The sequence below is a fragment of the Myripristis murdjan genome, chromosome 14, assembly GCF_902150065.1.
Source record: "Myripristis murdjan chromosome 14, fMyrMur1.1, whole genome shotgun sequence".
In the NCBI taxonomy this organism is placed as follows: Eukaryota; Metazoa; Chordata; class Actinopteri; order Holocentriformes; family Holocentridae; genus Myripristis; species Myripristis murdjan.
In genome coordinates, this window is record NC_043993.1 from 4,737,118 (window position 1) to 4,755,808 (window position 18,691).

At 39.2% G+C, this 18,691-nt stretch overlaps 1 protein-coding gene across 1 annotated transcript; it reads left to right on the forward strand.

Annotated features, from left to right (window-relative positions):
- The first annotated feature begins 3,579 nt into the window (after positions 1-3,579).
- znf346 (zinc finger protein 346) lies at positions 3,580-18,314 on the forward strand. The gene is made up of 7 exons (XM_030068962.1): positions 3,580-3,660; positions 7,612-7,715; positions 8,819-8,914; positions 9,181-9,328; positions 9,803-10,021; positions 10,216-10,315; positions 13,312-18,314. Exons 1-7 carry the CDS (start codon positions 3,603-3,605, stop codon positions 13,535-13,537), a joined length of 951 nt encoding a protein of 316 aa, XP_029924822.1. The 5' UTR covers positions 3,580-3,602; the 3' UTR covers positions 13,538-18,314.
- The last annotated feature ends 377 nt before the right edge of the window (positions 18,315-18,691 follow it).

The window sequence follows — 18,691 nt, forward strand, 5'->3', positions numbered from 1 at the left end:
ACTGCGAGGGACCAGTTTTATATATATATATATATATATATATATATATATACATATATACACACACACACACACACACACACACACACACACACACACACACACACACACACACACAGTACAGGCCAAAAGTTTGGACACACTTTCTCATTCAATGCGTTCTTTATTTTTCTTTATTTTCATGACATTGTAGATTCTCACTGAAGGAATCAAAACTATGAATGAACACATGTGGAGTTATGTACTTAACAAAAAAAGGTGAAATAACTGAAAACATGTTTTATATTCTAGTTTCTTCAAAATAGCCACCCTTTGCTCTGATTACTGCTTTGCACACTCTTGGCATTCTCTCCATGAGCTTCAAGAGGTAGTCACCTGAAATGGTTTTCCAACAGTCTTGAAGGAGTTCCTAGAGGTGTTTAGCACTTGTTGGCCCCTTTGCCTTCACTCTGCGGTCCAGCTCACCCCAAACCATCTCGATTGGGTTCAAGTCCGGTGACTGTGGAGGCCAGGTCATCTGCCGCAGCACTCCATCACTTTCCTTCTTGGTCAAATAGCCCTTACACAGCCTCGAGGTGTGTTTGGGGTCATTGTCCTGTTGAAAAATAAATGATGGTCCAACTAAACGCAAACCTGGATGGGATGGCATGTCGCTGCATGATGCTGTGGTAGCCATGCTGGTTCAGTGTGCCTTCAATTTTGAAGAAATCCCCAACAGTGTCACCAGCAAAACAAACCCACACCATCACACCTCCTCCTCCATGCTTCACAGTGGGAACCAGGCATGTGGAATCCATCCGTTCACCTTTTCTGCGTCTCACAAAGACACGGCGGTTGGAACCAAAGATCTCAAATTTGGACTCATCAGACCAAAGCACAGATTTCCACTGGTCTAATGTCCATTCCTTGTGTTTCTTGGCCCAAACAAATCTCTTCTGCTTGTTGCCTCTCCTTAGCAGTGGTTTCCTAGCAGCTATTTGACCATGAAGGCCTGATTGGCGCAGTCTCCTCTTAACAGTTGTTCTAGAGATGGGTCTGCTGCTAGAACTCTGTGTGGCATTTATCTGGTCTCTGATCTGAGCTGCTGTTAACTTGCCATTTCTGAGGCTGGTGACTCGGATGAACTTGTCCTCAGAAGCAGAGGTGACTCTTGGTCTTCCTTTCCTGGGTCGGTCCTCATGTGTGCCAGTTTCGTTGTAGCGCTTGATGGTTTTTGCGAGTCCACTTGGGGACACATTTAAAGTTTTTGCAATTTTCCGGACTGACTGACCTTCATTTCTTAAAGTAATGATGGCTACTCGTTTTTCTTTAGTTAGCTGATTGGTTCTTGCCATAATATGAATTTTAACAGTTGTCCAATAGGGCTGTCAGCTGTGTAGTAACCTGACTTCTGCACAACACAACTGATGGTCCCAACCCCATTGATAAAGCAAGAAATTCCACTAATTAACCCTGATAAGGCACACCTGTGAAGTGAAAACCATTTCAGGTGACTACCTCTTGAAGCTCATGGAGAGAATGCCAAGAGTGTGCAAAGCAGTAATCAGAGCAAAGGGTGGCTATTTTGAAGAAACTAGAATATAAAACATGTTTTCAGTTATTTCACTTTTTTTTTGTTAAGTACATAACTCCACATGTGTTCATTCATAGTTTTGATTCCTTCAGTGAGAATCTACAATGTAAATAGTCATGAAAATAAAGAAAACGCATTGAATGAGAAGGTGTGTCCAAACTTTTGGCCTGTACTGTATATCTATCTATCTATCTATCTATCTATCTATCTATCTATCTATCTATATATATATATATATATATATAGAAAGAGAGAGATAGATATAGATATATATAGATATAGATATAGATAGATGTATATATACTATTTTTTTTCATTTGCTTTTATTTTTATTTCGTTTTTAATTTTTGTTTTCAATTCAGTTTAGTTTCATTCAGTTTCCGGAGTGGGTTTTCTCGTCTCAGTTTAGTTTTCATTGTCTCAAAAAGTTTAGTTTTAGTTTAGCTTTTATTAGTTTCATTATTGTTGTTGTTGTTGTTGTTGTTGTTATATGGGGAAGACTATTACTTCATATATATTTTATTGTATATTTTTATTCATTATTATTATTATTATTATTATTATTATCATAATTATTAGTATTATTATTGTTGTTGTTGTCAGTTTTGTAAGCACACGATATCATTGCTGTTAGTTTTAGTTCATTGTTAAACAATTCAATGTTTAGCGTCTCTACGTACATGATGAACATTTATTTTTTGCTTTCATGTTTCATGACTTTTCCTAATTTAATGGGGACAAGCGGGTAAACATGACATTAAAATGCTGATATGTTTTCAGTGTGCTGGTCACATTTGGCATGCCTCGGTGCTTCTCAGTGGTCAATTTGACGCCAGGCTGTTTTTTGTTGTTGTGTTTTTTTTTTTTTTTTTGTTTTGTTTTTTGGTATTTTTGCACATAAGAAGAGAAATAGAAAGAAATGTCATCATTTTATACACATTTGTTGTAGTTGTTTTGGATGAGACTGAGGAACTATAACATGCCATTTATAATCTGTCATTTATAATCATAAATGCTAAATTCTATTCATATTCACCTAACATAACCACACCTGTAGTAACATTACCCCAGCTGACCCCACTGATAAAAAAAATGTTAGAAGAAGGTTTGTTGCACATTCTCTTTTTTTTTTATACTTCATGTTTTTCAAAAACAAAAATAAAATCCTATTCATGAGTGTCTCCATGATTTAGATAATAAATACGGAAGCCCTAAAGTTTACAAACGATTTCAAATTATTTTTTATTATTACATTTTGCCTTTTTTATTGCTACATTTTGTTATTTCTTGGTCATTGTACTTTGTATATATATATATATATATATACTGAAGTATATTTATAGTATCATTTCTCATGAAAAGGGTATGTAACATGTATGCTTCATGTCAGGGGCACCGTATATGGGGGAAAAGTTAGGACAATTCCAACGGCCCTTGCCTGACAGGGGCCCCAAAAAATAGGTAAAAGCTAATATAAAATTATTAAACCATCATCGAGTAAATTAAATTTAAAAATTCCTCGCAGTGCCCCTGCTTCATGCCATCAAATAAAGGAGAAGAAAACAATGCTGTTATCCGCTCTGTTCATGACTTGAAACAAAGATTTTCAGAAAGAAAAAAGAAATAAATAACAAAATAAGAAAAAAGTTGTTATCTGCTTTGTTCATGACATGGCATAAAGATTTGCAGGAAAACAAATAAAAAGAAAACGAGAAAACGTTGTTATCTGTTTTGTTCATGACTTGAAATAAAGATTGACAAAATAAATAATTAAATGAAAAAAGATGAAAAAAATCTTATCTTTTTTCATGCTTTGAAATAAAGATTACAATGAACAACAAATTGAGGAAAAAGTTATCTTCTTTGTTCATGACTTGAAGTAAAGATTTACAAAAAAAAATGACAAAATAATCAAAAAAAGTTTTTAATCTTCTTCAAGTTGTGCATCTATTTTGACTAGAAATAAAGATTTACAAACCTGGCCCGTAGGCGCATGCGCAGTGAGACGCCGCTGGTTGGGAAGAGAAACATGGCCGTCGTGATGCCAACGGAGGATTTTCCCTACTTACCTTCGGGTCTGGCGGAGGGTATGCTGAATATTCCGACCATTATATCGTTTCTGCATATCATAAGAGCAACAAACAGTAGATGTGCTCTGCGGCCGAGGCGAGTTGAGGCGCAGGAAAGCCTCCGTTGTGTTGAGTTTTGTACGAGCTAACGGCAGCTAGCCGTGCCGATATGCTAGCTGTTGACGCTCCAAGGTCGGTCATGTTGGCATCCGATGTTGCTGCAACATGATGAAGCAGCGCCGGCCGAGGGCTCAGCTTACTGCCTCTGCCTCTGGTTCAACCACATGCAGTGGGTTTTGGTCTTATGCGGCCTGTGTGATCCAGTGTGTGCAAAAAAAAATCTTAATAACCAAACACATCATGAACCTTTGCTGACATTTTGGGGATATAGCCCAAATGTGTGCTTGTGTGTTGTGTGGCCTTTTTGACTTTTTTAGTAAGAAATGCATCCCTGTAAGCTGCTGACTATGATGTTGTGGTTACTGCTTGCTCTATACGGGCTCGACTGCAGTGTTTTTATACAGTGGCATACACATAAAGTCACGTTTTGATGGTAAGAGGACGATGAAAAAACAACTTAGTGCTTTAATTTAAAAAACACTTCTAACTAGAAGTCTTATAACCATGGGAAAATGTCATGAGGAGAAACATCAGTATGCATTTGCCTTTGTGTCACAGTAAAAGTGTTGCTGTTTGGCATGCCTGTGTTGGAATTGTACAACAGTTGGTAAATATGAGAAATCCAGTTGTCAGTAATAATCATCTTGTAGGCCATGTTCACATGAGCCAAGCTAACTAGAGTTGGGACCGTATGTTTTATCTCCCGATTCGATACTGTCATGATACTTGGGCGCTGATTCGATATGTTTTGGGATTTTTACGAGTTGTGATTCTACAGGTGTTGTGATTCAATATTACAATTTATTGTGGTTTTTGTTTTTTGAATTCTCCTCTAGTTTATTAATGTTAAGTTTCACGAGGCTGTGATTGTCCTAGAGGTAACAGTGGGTCATTTTCTACAGTGACGTTAAGTTTCAAAAAAGTGGTCTCACTACAATGAACTGGCTACTATGGGCACTAGCACCATCTCACATTAATAAAATTGACATCATTGAATCCACAAGAGTCTCAGCTTTCCAGTCAAACCCAAGTTATGCAACTCCAAGACTGTTTAGGCCCCAGATATGCCATTTTACTATAGGTCAAAATAACACATATGTACTGTATACAAAAACCTGCCATGTTTGTGGCCCAAACTGCATGAGACTAGCATAAGGTGGGCATGTCTACAAAGGGGAGACCCATGGGTGCCCAGAGAACCCATTTCCATTCAGAGATCTGGAGGTCAGAGGTCAAGGGACAACTTTGAAAATGCCAGTTATTCCTTTGGCAAAATGTACCTTAACTTTGGAGCAATATTTAGTGCGCTTGCTGACAGCCTAACGTGAAAAGAAAAAAAAAAATTGTATTGAAAAAACAGTCACAATATTTTAGTGAGATGGTTTTCCCCCATGCTATTGGATTTGCACAATATTTGGCTTGTGTGAGAAATTTAATTGACAGTGATAATCATTCAAAACCACTGAGTTACAAGACATCTTGATAGGCAATGTTCACACAGCCCAAACCAACTAGGTTCTCAGCTCCTGACCAAACACATAGTCAGCAGGCATTCATGTTACAAGAATTAAATAATTTCTTTACCCTTTTCCCTTACATCGTTTCGGGTTGGCAAGCCAAGGTAAATCAGGTTTCTAGACTGCAGAAGTGGTAAATTAATAACACACACTGTTATGTCAGGTGTTTAAAGGGCCATAGCCACTTATCAGGTTGGATTATTTTATAGTGCAGCATCTTACTGCCATCATCCAAAATTAACCTCAACTTGAAACATAACTTAGACCCAAACAGACAGACATGAGACGAAACTAGAATTATTCCCCGCAGCGCCACAGCTGCATCCAATTACAGAGGAAACACTGAAAGCAGGTTTATTCTCTGTCATCCATGAATGCAATCTTTGACGTCAATGAATCAAAAATGTAAAAAAAAAAAAAAAAAAAAAAAAACTAAGAAAATCAACTGTTGATCAACTTTATTTCAACAGAATGACACAATTTTATAGAGTAAAAATCATATGACTGAGTTTGCCAAGTTTGAAGACTATAAAGCACATTGTGTGAGAGCTTTTCATTAAATATTTAACCTTTGGCTTTGAATTATAGGTCCTTCATCTAGCTAATTAGGATCATGTTGCCTATGAAGTAGTTTTGCTACCAACTCGTGTTTTAACATATCATAGAAAACTGAACAGGACAAAGCATTATCCCAGAATCTGAACCTGCTTGAATAACAAATAACTTGATCTGAGAATAAAATCAGAACCTTAGTATGCTGGTTTGAAAGAAGCTGTGTTTTTTTTTTAATCCTCCCACATTTTCTTTAGAAGGCTAAGGTTAGAAAAGAGCATTTTTTCTTTCTAAAGTGATGGTTAAGTAAGAACTCTGGGCAGATATTCCTGAATGTGCCAAAATAGGATGTGAAGTATTGTTATCATGGAAAAGAGCACCGGTTTGTTGCATGAAAGTGAGACAGTGGAGTCTTATGTACTGATCACTCAGACATTAAACTGCACAGTATGGCTGAGCAGTTAAGTGATTGAAATCACAATATGGCCAAGTGCAATATCTAAATCGCAGGAACTGCAGTTTCTTGATAAAAGGTTAAATATGTGAGGAAGTACTATGTAGATCTGAGGTATTGAGGCGTCACAGAGATGCCCTGGCCTATAAAGTGTATTCTCTACACGCAGGAAAGCTGGTTGTGTGGTACAAATCTGGGCAAAAATGAAAATTTATGATACAACACTGATCATTCTCATAAAAATCGTGATTCATACTGCAGTGACATTATCAAAGAAAATGTGCAAAAAGAGAGAAAGGAAGCACTACTTGGATATTATAGGGCTTTATACTTGATAGGTGCTCTTCAGTTAGGCAGGTGAATAGTAGATCTCAAACATAAACCAAGGAAGTCCTATGCTCTTTGTAAAAAGTGCAGACAACCAAGGAAAAAAGAAAACTGAGGACTCCGTCTTCAGGTTAAAAAAAAAAAAAGTGAATTTATTGGAGCAAGAAAGAAAGAAAATAATAATTTCAATATTATTTATTTATTTATTTATTTATTTATTTTTTATTTATTTATTTATTTATTTATTTATTTATTTATTTTTGTCATATCATCCAGCCCTGCTGCATGGCCATAAGATGTTGCTGTTAGCATTTGCATTCACTTGCATCTTCTGCATGGTGGCACTGTCACTGAGTTTGCATGCAGAGGACTCCAAAGATGCCCAAATGTGTTCCATACATTTTACTGAGGCAGAAAACTGGGACAGATGTGTCGGCTGTCAGGCTTTCATCAGTTCTTGGGGAGAAGAATCAAATGTGTTTAAAAAGAAACGGAAGGCCCTCAAAATGTTGATGTTGTTCCCAAAATCATCTTGTCTCAGTCATGAATTGATACATGTGGCGTACACTACACCTATTTCACAAAGAAGGATTAGAAAGTGAGCCAGGTGACGGTAAAATACTATTTTTACTCATCAGAATCTGTAAAGCAAAACTAGAATGTTTAAGGTATGTGAATGTTGATGGTGGCTAACTTGCTAACCCTGCTTTGGATAATAATAATAATAATAATAAAAAAAAACAGTTCTCAGAATTGAAATGAACCTTTCATCCACAGTACAAGGGGAACACTGAATTGTGGGTTTTACTTACTTTGAGTCAACAAGAAAGTGATATCAAAGTACAAGGAATCATTATTCAGGAGTGGACTAATTTGTGATGTGCATGTAACTATAAACTATTACAGCTGTCGGTGTTTTACATTCCACTAAATATTGCATTTCCCCAGAAGGTGTAACCTGATTTAAAAGTGTCTTATTCCTCTCTGTTCCCCCTCCAGTAAATAAGATGATAAAGGAGCATGGCGACCTGTTTTCTGACTCCCAGTGTAAAGTCTGCAGCGCTGTCCTAATTTCCGAGTCTCAGAAGTTGACACATTACCAGGTCAGTGAGCCTACTATCTGCTGTTACATTTAATGTGGCTTTTATTCTCTCTCTTTTGTACCTCTCTCTCAGTCTCTTTTGGCCACTGGTTATGTCCAGGGATACAGAAGGGCAGCTGCGCAATTATTTTATGAGCCTTTTAAAATTTGAAGTGAAAATTATTACGATGCACTATGAGCATTTGGGTTATTTTTGCTTCTAGTGGATTTTTTCCCTGTTTATTTAGTCAGAAAGTTACCATTGAGATACAAAATCTCTTTCTCCCTGGAGTCCTGGTTAAGACAGCAGCAAAATTAGTCTCACTTAAAAAAATCATTTCATATGATATAGTACAAAACAATACAGAAAAGCAACACAAGGGACTCGTGCAAGCTGTACCAGTGATATCCAAACACAGACCACCTCAAATCAAGGAGATAAAGTAAAACAGCAACATGCTTCCTTCACAACAGTTTGTAAAAAACCTTTAGAAATTGTCAAAGAAGGGAGTGTTTCTAAGGTAATGATATTTTGCAGCTTGTTCCATGTCATAGGTACATAAAATGAGGAAGCATTTTCACTCTGAATGAATTTGATTAGTAGATGTAGTATCATACGTGCTTGTATGGCTTGAACGGAAAAGGACACAGAATTAGATCTAAGCTTTTTCATGAGGTTATCAGTATGCACATTAAAAGCCAGCATTCTGTTTAAACACTGCCATTTTCCCACTTTTCTACAGAAATTACTAGTTTTAGTAACTATATTGCTAGATTGCTATATTTAATTTTTACATGCCAGATTATGCAGGTCTAATGGGAGTATATCTTGTAGTTCAGATCAGGGCACAAAGTGTTTTTGTCCTCTGGCCCAAGTGGTTGAAAAGCAATGTGCCAGCTGCCAAAATGCATCAGCAGCTTTTTCTGTTTTGCCAGTCAGCCACAATTTTTTACAGCAGGACAAAAAACAAACTGACCTAGGTATACCAAAAGGTGTAAAATTCTGGACTGGGATGTTAAATGCATGACTTTTTTCTGCTAGCTACAGTGAAACCTGTGCCAAGAGGGAGCAGGCCATATGCCAGTGGTGAGAGGAATTGTAACATTTACGTTTTGTCTTTTCAGAGCAAGAAGCATGCCAACAAAGTGCGGCGTTACCTTTGCATCCAAAACGACATGGAGCCCACATTTAAAAAGTTCAAGTCACCATCGTCCGACACTGTGAGTAACATCTTCACAGAAGCCTGATTGGGTGTTAAAATTTAACACTTAACATTTCCTGTCCTTACCTGCACCTGTTTGCCCAAGGTAAATAACTTTGTGAGCCCATACTCATCTGAAGCTTGCAGAGTTGCTGTCGATTTGCTAACCACAAACTATAGAGAAAAAAAAACAGCATTTTCTACAGTATTTATCAACTTGAACAGATCTGGACATGTACAGGGCCCACAGGAAGTTCTCAACCCACTTGATTTTTTTATGGACAGGACTGTAACAATGGAGACACAGATCGGTCCAAGGTGTGTCATGTATGTAACATGACCTTCTCATCCGCTGTGGTGGCCGAATCTCATTATCAAGGCAAAGTTCACGCCAAGAACCTGAGACTGAAAACCATCGGCCCACAAACCCAAAGTAAGAGGTTCTACGGCCATATCTTTGTTGTCATGTGAAGACTTTAGGTTATCTTTTTTGTACTTGAATTTATTTACATACTGAATTCATTTCACATCTCAAGGTCTCATCATGGCTTTTGAAAATCATTTGTATAGTTCCAGAAATGTCTCTGTGTGTGATTGTATGTTTCTCTAGCACATGACAAACTTTTTAAAGACGACATAACATAATAGTCATCAGGGTAATTAATAGAAAGCAAGAGCAGGGAAAGATACAATACCAAGAATTAAAAGTAGTATTAGTAGCAGCAGCAGAAGGTCAAGATCAGCGACAGTAAAGTGAGCTGGTAGAAATTTAGTGTTTTGTTCAAAGACACAGTAGACGCAGTTTGGACAGTTGGGATCACAGGAAATCAAACCTGGAACTTTGCAGTTGCTCCTCAGTAGCCACAAGCATTACATTTAGGCTATTCCTGTGTTTCCTCTTCATCAGCAGCGTCCCAAACGGCAGCACCACCACCAGCTCAGCCGAAGAAGAAAACTGTAGACGAGACGAGTGGCAACAGCGACAACCCTGACCGCTTCTGCTCCATCTGCCAGGCGTCCTTCAACAACCCGCTCATGGCTCAGCAACATTACGTGGGCAAGAAGCATAAAAAACAGATGACAAAGCTGAAACTGATGGAGACTTACGGCCCCTCGACAACACCAGGTCAGACTGACAGAGGGAGACACATCTGTTGTTTTTCCAGGAATGTAGACATTTTTAGATGCATTTAAAAATGCAGACATTTTTAGATGCATTTAAAATAGTGATTCCCAAGGAAATCCTTCACAATAGCTTTGTAGAAGATTTCACATTAGAGACCAGACAGGCACCACTGACTGCTCTGTGTGCTTCCACAGCTTCCACAGTGAAGGGCTACCCATGCACCCTTTGTAACATTGAACTCAACTCGGTGGAGCAGTACCAGGCACACATCAGCGGTGCCAAGCATAAGAACCAGTACGTACCAGTATTACCCTTCTTTAGTATTCTTTTTATGTTTTTATTTTTGTAAATCTCAATTTAAACATTTTCTTAAATCCTGAATGCTAAATGATTTGCATAGTGTGGAGCTAGAAACAATGTGTTGCTATGGATTGAAGGATTTGCTTAACAGGTGACAGGATTCGCAGTTTGATCCAGCCACAATATAATGTAATAAATGACAGGTCACTGTCTGCATGATATATTTTTATTGTAATTGCGATATGAATTTTCTAGCGCTGTCTAAATTAACATGTTAATGCATGTGATTTGAGGACCTCAGCACTTTCTTAAAATATTACTGCAGTGTTAAACTTTGACTCACTTTTTACCCAGTCTAGAGTCAGACCAGAGGAAGGCAAGGCAAGCTACCTTTAAATGAATGTAGTTACATTGAGAATACTGAGTGACAGCATTTCACAGCAGGAAGAATATAAGATTACTCCAGTGACTAATCAAAAAACCTTTTTGTGCGATTTGTTCTCCTTTTTTATTGCTTTTTGTTTATTTAGTTAGTTTTTATTTTTGCTGGACAGCCTACACACCTACAATTTTTAACTTTACAGAACACCATCATCTTTTCCAAAAGAGTTATTCTTTATTATTATTATTTTTTAATTAATTTATTTAGTCATTCAATTACTTGTACTTGATGTGACGACCCTGACAGAAATAAGTAGGAAGTAACGTAAATAAAAACGCCAGAAGGTAAAACCTTACTGGGCATTGTCACAGTGTCGGTGCCAGTGTGTGAGATCAGGACCGTGGAGCTCACTCATCTAGACGAGTGTGCAACATCAATAATTACACGAGTTGATGTTATTGGAGCAGTGCCAGATAAGGAGGGAGACACCGGTTTGGCTGATAACACTGCTGTGGGTGAACCAGGTTGGCTACAAGGCACTATTTCATCCCCAAACAGCACTCAAGATATTTCTCACACTTTATCGGCCAAATATAGTTTCACAGCTCCTCTCTCTTGCCTTTCTCCCGGAGCTCTGGCAGCAGGGTTCGTTTAGCCAATCATAAGAGAGAATCAGCACCTCTCTACTGATTGGCTGACTGTTTTCTGAGTGACATATGGTCGGGCCAATCACAGGCAAGTAACTGAAACCTACTCTGCTCAGCGGTGCTCAATGGTACTCACTGGTAAACGGGACCCAGGAAAAAATTAACATCAGTCTTTGGTCTCAAATGTGTGTTTCTTTTGGAAGACTGTGCAATGAAACATTAGTCTCCTTGCATCCGTCTATGGCGCAACAACGTTTCTTGGACATGTCGCTAACTTGTTACCTTGTTACGTGGGGGGCAAGGCAGGCTGGCTAGTTTAAGTGGGCGGAGTCGTCGTATGTGTGACATCAGAAAGGAGTGCTGTCCGCTCATCTTAAGGCCTGTTTCCACCGCCGGAACTTCGGGGTAATTTTACGGGGCCGTGGCCGTTGTCGCGTGTCTCCACCGCCGGAACCACCCCGAAGGAGAGAGTTCAGGAACCTTTACAGGGGCTAAAAAAGGCCCTGCCTCGGGGTAGGGACTCTGAGCGGTCCCGAAAAAACGCTAACAACTAGGGCTGGGCGATATATCGATATAAAAATTATATCGATATATTTTAAAATGTGATATGGAATTAGACTATATCGCATATATCGATATAGTTCAAATTTGCGCTGTGATCCTTGCTCTGCTGCGCTGCTGACCCGGAGCTCTCTGCACTGCTCTGCGTGCCCCCGCCCCTCCTCTGTCGTGCACAGAGGAGGGGCGGGGCAGGAACAAACACTCCGCCACTCTCTCGGGCCGGGGCCGAACTAACCCGAAGGAGAGAGTTCCTGAACTTTTACAGGGGCTAAAAAACGGCTCTGCCTCGGGATAGGGACTCTGACCGGCCCCGAAAACTCCTGGTTGGGGCTTGGGGTTTACTTGGTGCTGACTGGATTTACTCACGGCGCGATGTGGTGTCAACAGAAAGCAAACAGCCGGGCGCTGGGCGTCCCTAGCAACACGGCCAACACTACCAAGCTAACGCTAACGTGCTGTCTAACGTTAGCTAACGCTAACAACACACTTTTTAGCTGGCATTTTTAGGGACGCTAACGTTCGCTTTAGGGAACGTTAGATAACGCTAGCAACAGGCTTTTTAGCTGACATTTTAGTAGCTAACACTAACAACACGCTTTTTTAACAACACACATTTTGATGCCCCGGTCATGGTCGCTCAGCCGCCCGGTAACTTTACAGGAACCTTCCTCCTCCTCGGCCCTCTCAGTGGAGACATGGCAGGTGAGAGGGCCGAGCCAGAGGACGTTCCTGTAGCAGCTCCTGCCCCCCAAATACTACCAGGAACACTGCAGAAGCCCCAGCCACAAGCCATCAACAATCCGAAAAAGCTCCAGCCCCGTCATGTCATATTTGGCTTTGACTTTGACTGAACATTTGCTCTGACTTTAAGGAAAAAATTTCGGGATATATATCGTATATTATCGTATATATTCAGCCTAAATATATCGGGATATGACTTTTGGTCCATATCACCCAGCCCTACTAACAACACACTTTTTAGCCGGCATTTTTAGGGGCGCTAATGTTAGCTTTAGCAGCCCCCACCACCACCACCACCACCACCACCACACACACACACACACACACACACACTCACACTCAAAAAGCTGCTGCTCAATGCCGTGTTGGTAGTAAAAGATATTTGCAAGGTAGTAAAAAAGGTAGTAAAAGGTAGTAAATTCAACTTGAGGATTCCTGTATTAACCCTGGTTCAGATTACATTCTCACCCTTGACAAACTGCACCTCAGTTCTGGAAGATCGGTGCGGTTATGTGATAAAGGGCATCATCCTTACCTGATCAAACAAACCAAACTAAAGGAGGAAACGTGCCATTGATTCTGCACATCATTCCACTCTACTTATCTTTCCTGTGTTTACTGTGTCTCTCCAATAATCTGGAAAACCTTTGTCTTTGTAGAATGAAGAAATCGGGCATGAGCACTACCGAGAACCAGGAAGGTGCAGAGCAGCCATTTCGTGGAGACAACCAGTACACTGCTGGAGAAAACCAGTATGCTGCTGAGGAAAACCAGTACGCTGCTGAGGAAAACCAGTACACTGCTGAGGAAAACCAGTACGCTGCCGAGGAAAATCAGTACGCTGGTGGAGACACTGAGTACTCAGAGGAGTACCAGTACACCTGAGGCCGGACTGGCAGGGGACTAAAGTTGCTTCGGTCAGGACTCAGTGTGATACAACAAGTAGCCCCTTTAAAAAAATTAACCCAACCCTCAACCTCCATAGAGCTTCAGTTCAGTCCATCTTGTCTGAGTAGGTTTTCCCCTGGACCAGCGTTATCTAAACCAGAGGTTAGGACCCAAAACGATGTGCAGGCCTCTATTTGGAAGGTTTCCCACAAGAGGACATGTATGTTTTATTGAGCCTGAGTCCCAGGCTCACAGTATTTTATCAGTTTGGGTACCCGGCTACATCAGTACAAAGAATATTGAAATGGTAGAGTTGGGAGTTAAAAAATATATGCATATGTGACTGTGGGTTAGAGCTGGGCAGTATATCAATATTATATCGATATCGTGATTTCAGACTAGATATCAGCTGGGGTTTCAGATACATAGTCTTACATTTCCTGGTTATAAAGGGTGCATTACAGTAAAGGCGTGCAGTTTTCTTGAAGTTATCAGACTGTTCTAGTCATTCTAATATTTGTTTCTAGCTGCTTGGTCGTCATATCCAAATTGATTGTTAATCAAAAATCTCTTATCACAATATTAGTATGGAGGTATTCAGTCAAAAATCTTGTGTATTTGATTTTGTCCATATCGCCCAGCTGATGTAACCACAGTTAAGGCTGGGCGATATGGACAAAATCAAATACATACGATTTTTGACTGAATGATGTGAGTGATAATATCACTATATTGGGATTAAAAAAATGTGCAAGATGAAACCACAGAACTAGAGACAATTTTCATTTTTGTTTCATCTGAGGTTATGTTTTCAATTGGTCAGTTAGTCATTTTATCTATCAGATGTTAAAAATAACAGATAAGCATCACCAGTTACTGGAGTTGACTTTGTCTGACCAGCAGCCAAAACAAACCCTTAGTTTTCATTCATAATGATATGAAATTGGAGAAAAGCAAGCCGACCTCAACATTTGTGAGGCTGTAACCAGCAGTTGTCTTGATCTTATACTTCCTCTGTCAGTCACTGATATTTGATAACTGTTGTCATATCACCCCCTGCTCTTCCCAAGTCACACAAACAATGTCCTCAAGTGTTGAGGCCATGAACACACCGCTTACCTTTACCTGTGTGCTGGCTGCCCTGCTGATCTGCTGCGGTGTGGTGTCCACCCAGACAACAGTGCTACAGCGCTGCTACTCACAGCCCATTTTTACCTGAGCTTGCCTTTGATAATGGCCAGTGTCTTTTTTTTTTTTTTTTTTTTTTTTATTTCAATGGAAGATTGTAGTGACACGTAACCAGGAGGCAGTCGTGAGTTTTTGTTTCACCCTCATTCACAGAGGGGGAGAGAGCGAGAACCAGAAAACTGCTGCCCTTCTCCTGATGTTCTGTTAACTTATTATCATACATAGGGTCTCTGTTATGACCATGTACATGTAGTTAAATAGTTAAAATGCTAAATTGCTAAAATGGTTAAAAAAAATTCTATTTTTGTGTCTGTGTCATTGTACAGATCTTGACAGTGAAACTATATCAAAAGGTGTCAGTTATATAATGTTGCTGATATGTTGATCTGACTCAACACATTATTTTTTAATATTTTTGTTCAAGTCCACACCCCCTGCAGAGAAAATAGGCTTCATATTGAAACACTAGATAATGCACACACGCAGCTTAGATAGGTGGTGTGTTCAGGGCCTCACAGCTGTAGCACTAATGTTACTGTATATCCTGACTGAAACGTTTCCTCACATCGTTGGGCATACAGAAGACTAGAACTTGGAAAGAGCAAAATATATGAATGAACTAGCTAATTAACCTGCTTACTGTGAGGATGGCTCTCCAACTTCAATATAACTTCAGTTCTGTGCAGTTTAGTTAGGCTGGAGTTCTGTAGGACAACCTACCAGTCAAAGTCATGAATTTGGTTTGTATCATTATTTGTGTTCTGAATGGGTTTGGTGATAGAGGAATATATGAAAGTTGTACTTTGTAAAGCTAACTCTAAGAGTTTTAGCGAACAGCTTCAAGAGATTCAAGAGTTGCTAGCATGGCTAGCTTTGTTTTATGAAAACTTTCAGCACAGTTTGAACTTTCCTTTAAGCAGCTAGCTTAATTTGCTCAGATAAATCATTGAGTTGCGGTACCTCTGATTAATTTCATGTCTCAGATCCTGTACTAGGGATACACTGACACTGACACTGAAGACTTTGCTGGACCCAAGCCAGGGTAAAGTAGGGCATTGTGAACTCACCATTTAACTCTAACATCTGATCCCAGGAGCCACATGAAAAACGTCAGAAGTAGAAGCCAAACAACTGTTTTTTTTTTCCCTACCTAAATGTATGTTGTGTTTTTTTGTTTGTTTGTTGGTTTGTTTGTTTGTTTTTTAGCTCAGAAAATGTATGAGATCAGATCAGCGCTTGTAACTGAGAATCGTGTCGGCTGAGAGTAAGATGTATCTGTGTATCTCTACTCTCTCTGACCTGGGGAGCAAGTTTGGGCCTCTTTGTAAATACAAAAATAAGCTAGCATTTACAGAAGAACATGGTTTAAAAACAGTATATATTTGAATGTTTTCAGATTATTTGAAATAGTCAAAGAGCTGTCAATTTTTCTTACCGATCACTCAGCCTCAAATGTGGGACACATTTCCTGCTGCGTAGGACAAATAGGTGTTAAAATTTATTCTATCCTGGTGTGGATGTGGCTGAATGAAACTGGCCTTATATAATTTAACAGGCCTCTGTGTGCAGTCAGCCGTTGCTTATCATTTGAGACTTTGTGGGATCCAATGTCATTTTGAGATCTGATCTTCAGGATCAGTTTTTGAGAACTGTGAAGAAGTCCTGGGAGTCTGCTCTGAAAATGGCTGTTAATCGGCTCCTATGGATATCTTTTTATTTAAATCTGCATACACTTGCTTTCCTGCTCTTGGCCTCTTTAGTTTAACCATTTTTGCGTTATGGCTGCATCATGTCCAGAATGCATAGAATTATAATCATATTGCAAGCTTGACAATTTCTAAACCTGGTTTTGAAGATCAGATCATTGTAGAAGAAGTGAAAACCCACATTTTGCACATCTAGATCTGTGACTTACACTGAAAGTGAAGTGACCAAACTTACGTGACCTGATGAGAAAAGTCAAATTGAAACAGCAGGTATAAGTTAATTCTGTTATGATATATATCAGTACTGTTCAGACATAGAAAAGGAGTCCCAGGCATTAAGTTGTCCATTAGCCATGATAATCGGTTCTGCTATTATAAGTAGAATTTTAGGTACGTTGAATGTGTATTTTTACTTTTCTTTACTTTTCTTTCTTTATATTATGTTTATATTTAAACGTTTAATTTCAGTCATCTTGGAAAGGCTAAAGTTCCTGCTCCTTTCCTCTGCTCTGTCCATCCGCTGTTACTGTTTTTAAAATGGTGTTGAAGGCGGAGAGAAACTCAAACTGGGTGCTGTTATTCTACTGCGCTACACACTCCATGAGGTAAACGCATGTGACAGCTGTCTGTGTTTGACACCCATCTGGTCAAAATACAGCTTGGTGCATGGGATTAGAACATGGGTGCTCTTGTCTAGGTTGCGAGAGTGGGCAGAATTGACATTTGACACGGCTTCAAATAAAAAAAAAAAAAAAAAGTTGAACTTTAAAAGCTTAAGTAAGTAAGCTTTAAAAGCTTACTTTGCTCTCATTGATTTGGAAACCCTGAGATGAGTGTGAGCTGTGAAGTCGGTTTCAGAAACTTGACTAAAGTTGAAAGTGACTGATGGATTCTGGCATCCTTCAGCTACTTTCACTGATTTTTGTTTTTGTTGTGTTTTGTTGAACTCCTTTTCATGGCTAGCTATCAGCTGAAACTCCCCAGCTACAGTCAGTATTTGTCAGTGTTTGGCTGCTGTTAATTAAAAACAGTGTCGTTGTGTTCAGATAATGGCTGGTTCTCTTATGTGCATTCATTTTCATGTCCTGATCACAGACTCCCTGCTACAGTAAATGAAAAACATAAGGACATGAAACCCCCCACACAGGTTTGGTAGCGGGAATGGGGATGATGTTGATGATGATGAAGAATATTGTCACCACACTTAACATTTCAGTGGCAGTGGACATCATGCAGCAGGCAGTTGGAAAAAAAGAAAATATAAGCTGTGCTTGTTTTGTACTGTTCTGTTTTCTTTTTTTAATTATTGCATCCATTGAAGACGTAAAAAGACGTACATGTATTTCTCCTGAGTTGTCCTGACTGTGGGCTTTGTAAAACAAAGGGACTGAATGTTTGAGCAGCAGAGCAGCTGTCACCATGTTGTCATATAAGCTGTTGTTTCTAACGGCGAAAAAGCTAGCTGCTGTCACTGAGAGAGAATATTTACTTTACATTTTCAAGAATGATGTCAAAATAGGATGTCATTAATGGTTCCTTTTTCTTTTTTTTTCTTTTTTTTTTTTTTTTTTTTTAAGTCCATTTGTGCTTTGTTTCACACATGACCAGTTGAATATTTTAGTATTGAATGTCTCATTAACATGGTGGCTAAAAGTAAAATTGAAGTTATTTTGGATGTAATTCATAAAAAGAGGGCTTATACATACTGTATAGTACATTGTGTAAAAATGACATTAATGGCCTTTTGTGTTCAAACCTCATTGGTGTGTTAGCTGTTGTGTGATAAGATTTATTTTCAATACAAGTTATGTATACATGGGGAGGGGGGGGACAAAAAGTGCTGCAAAGATGTGCATCTAGTAAAGAAATGTTTTAAGAGAGTCTGTTTGGTGGTCTTATCTTTCCTCTCCTGAGTCCAGATTTCATTGATTTTACGTGTCGTGGTGAACAAACATTACTACAGCACAAGAACATGGTGGACGATGGCAGGAGTGGACCTGAAAGGGGCAATGCATTTTTCATTAATGTGTTTACTGTCATCGTTTGGTGCAGAAAACATCATGAAACCAACTCTGACATCTTTTCCATCAGTTGACTTGAGTCAAGTCAGTGGGTTTTTTGGGAACTAAAAACTACTTTTTTAGTCCACTACACACCTAAGACTGGAGCCAACCAATCAGCACACAGCTCAGGTTTTACTCCTCCCGCCCCCGTTTGATTGACTGCTCTCCACTGGGCTCATCAGACAGTCTTGAAG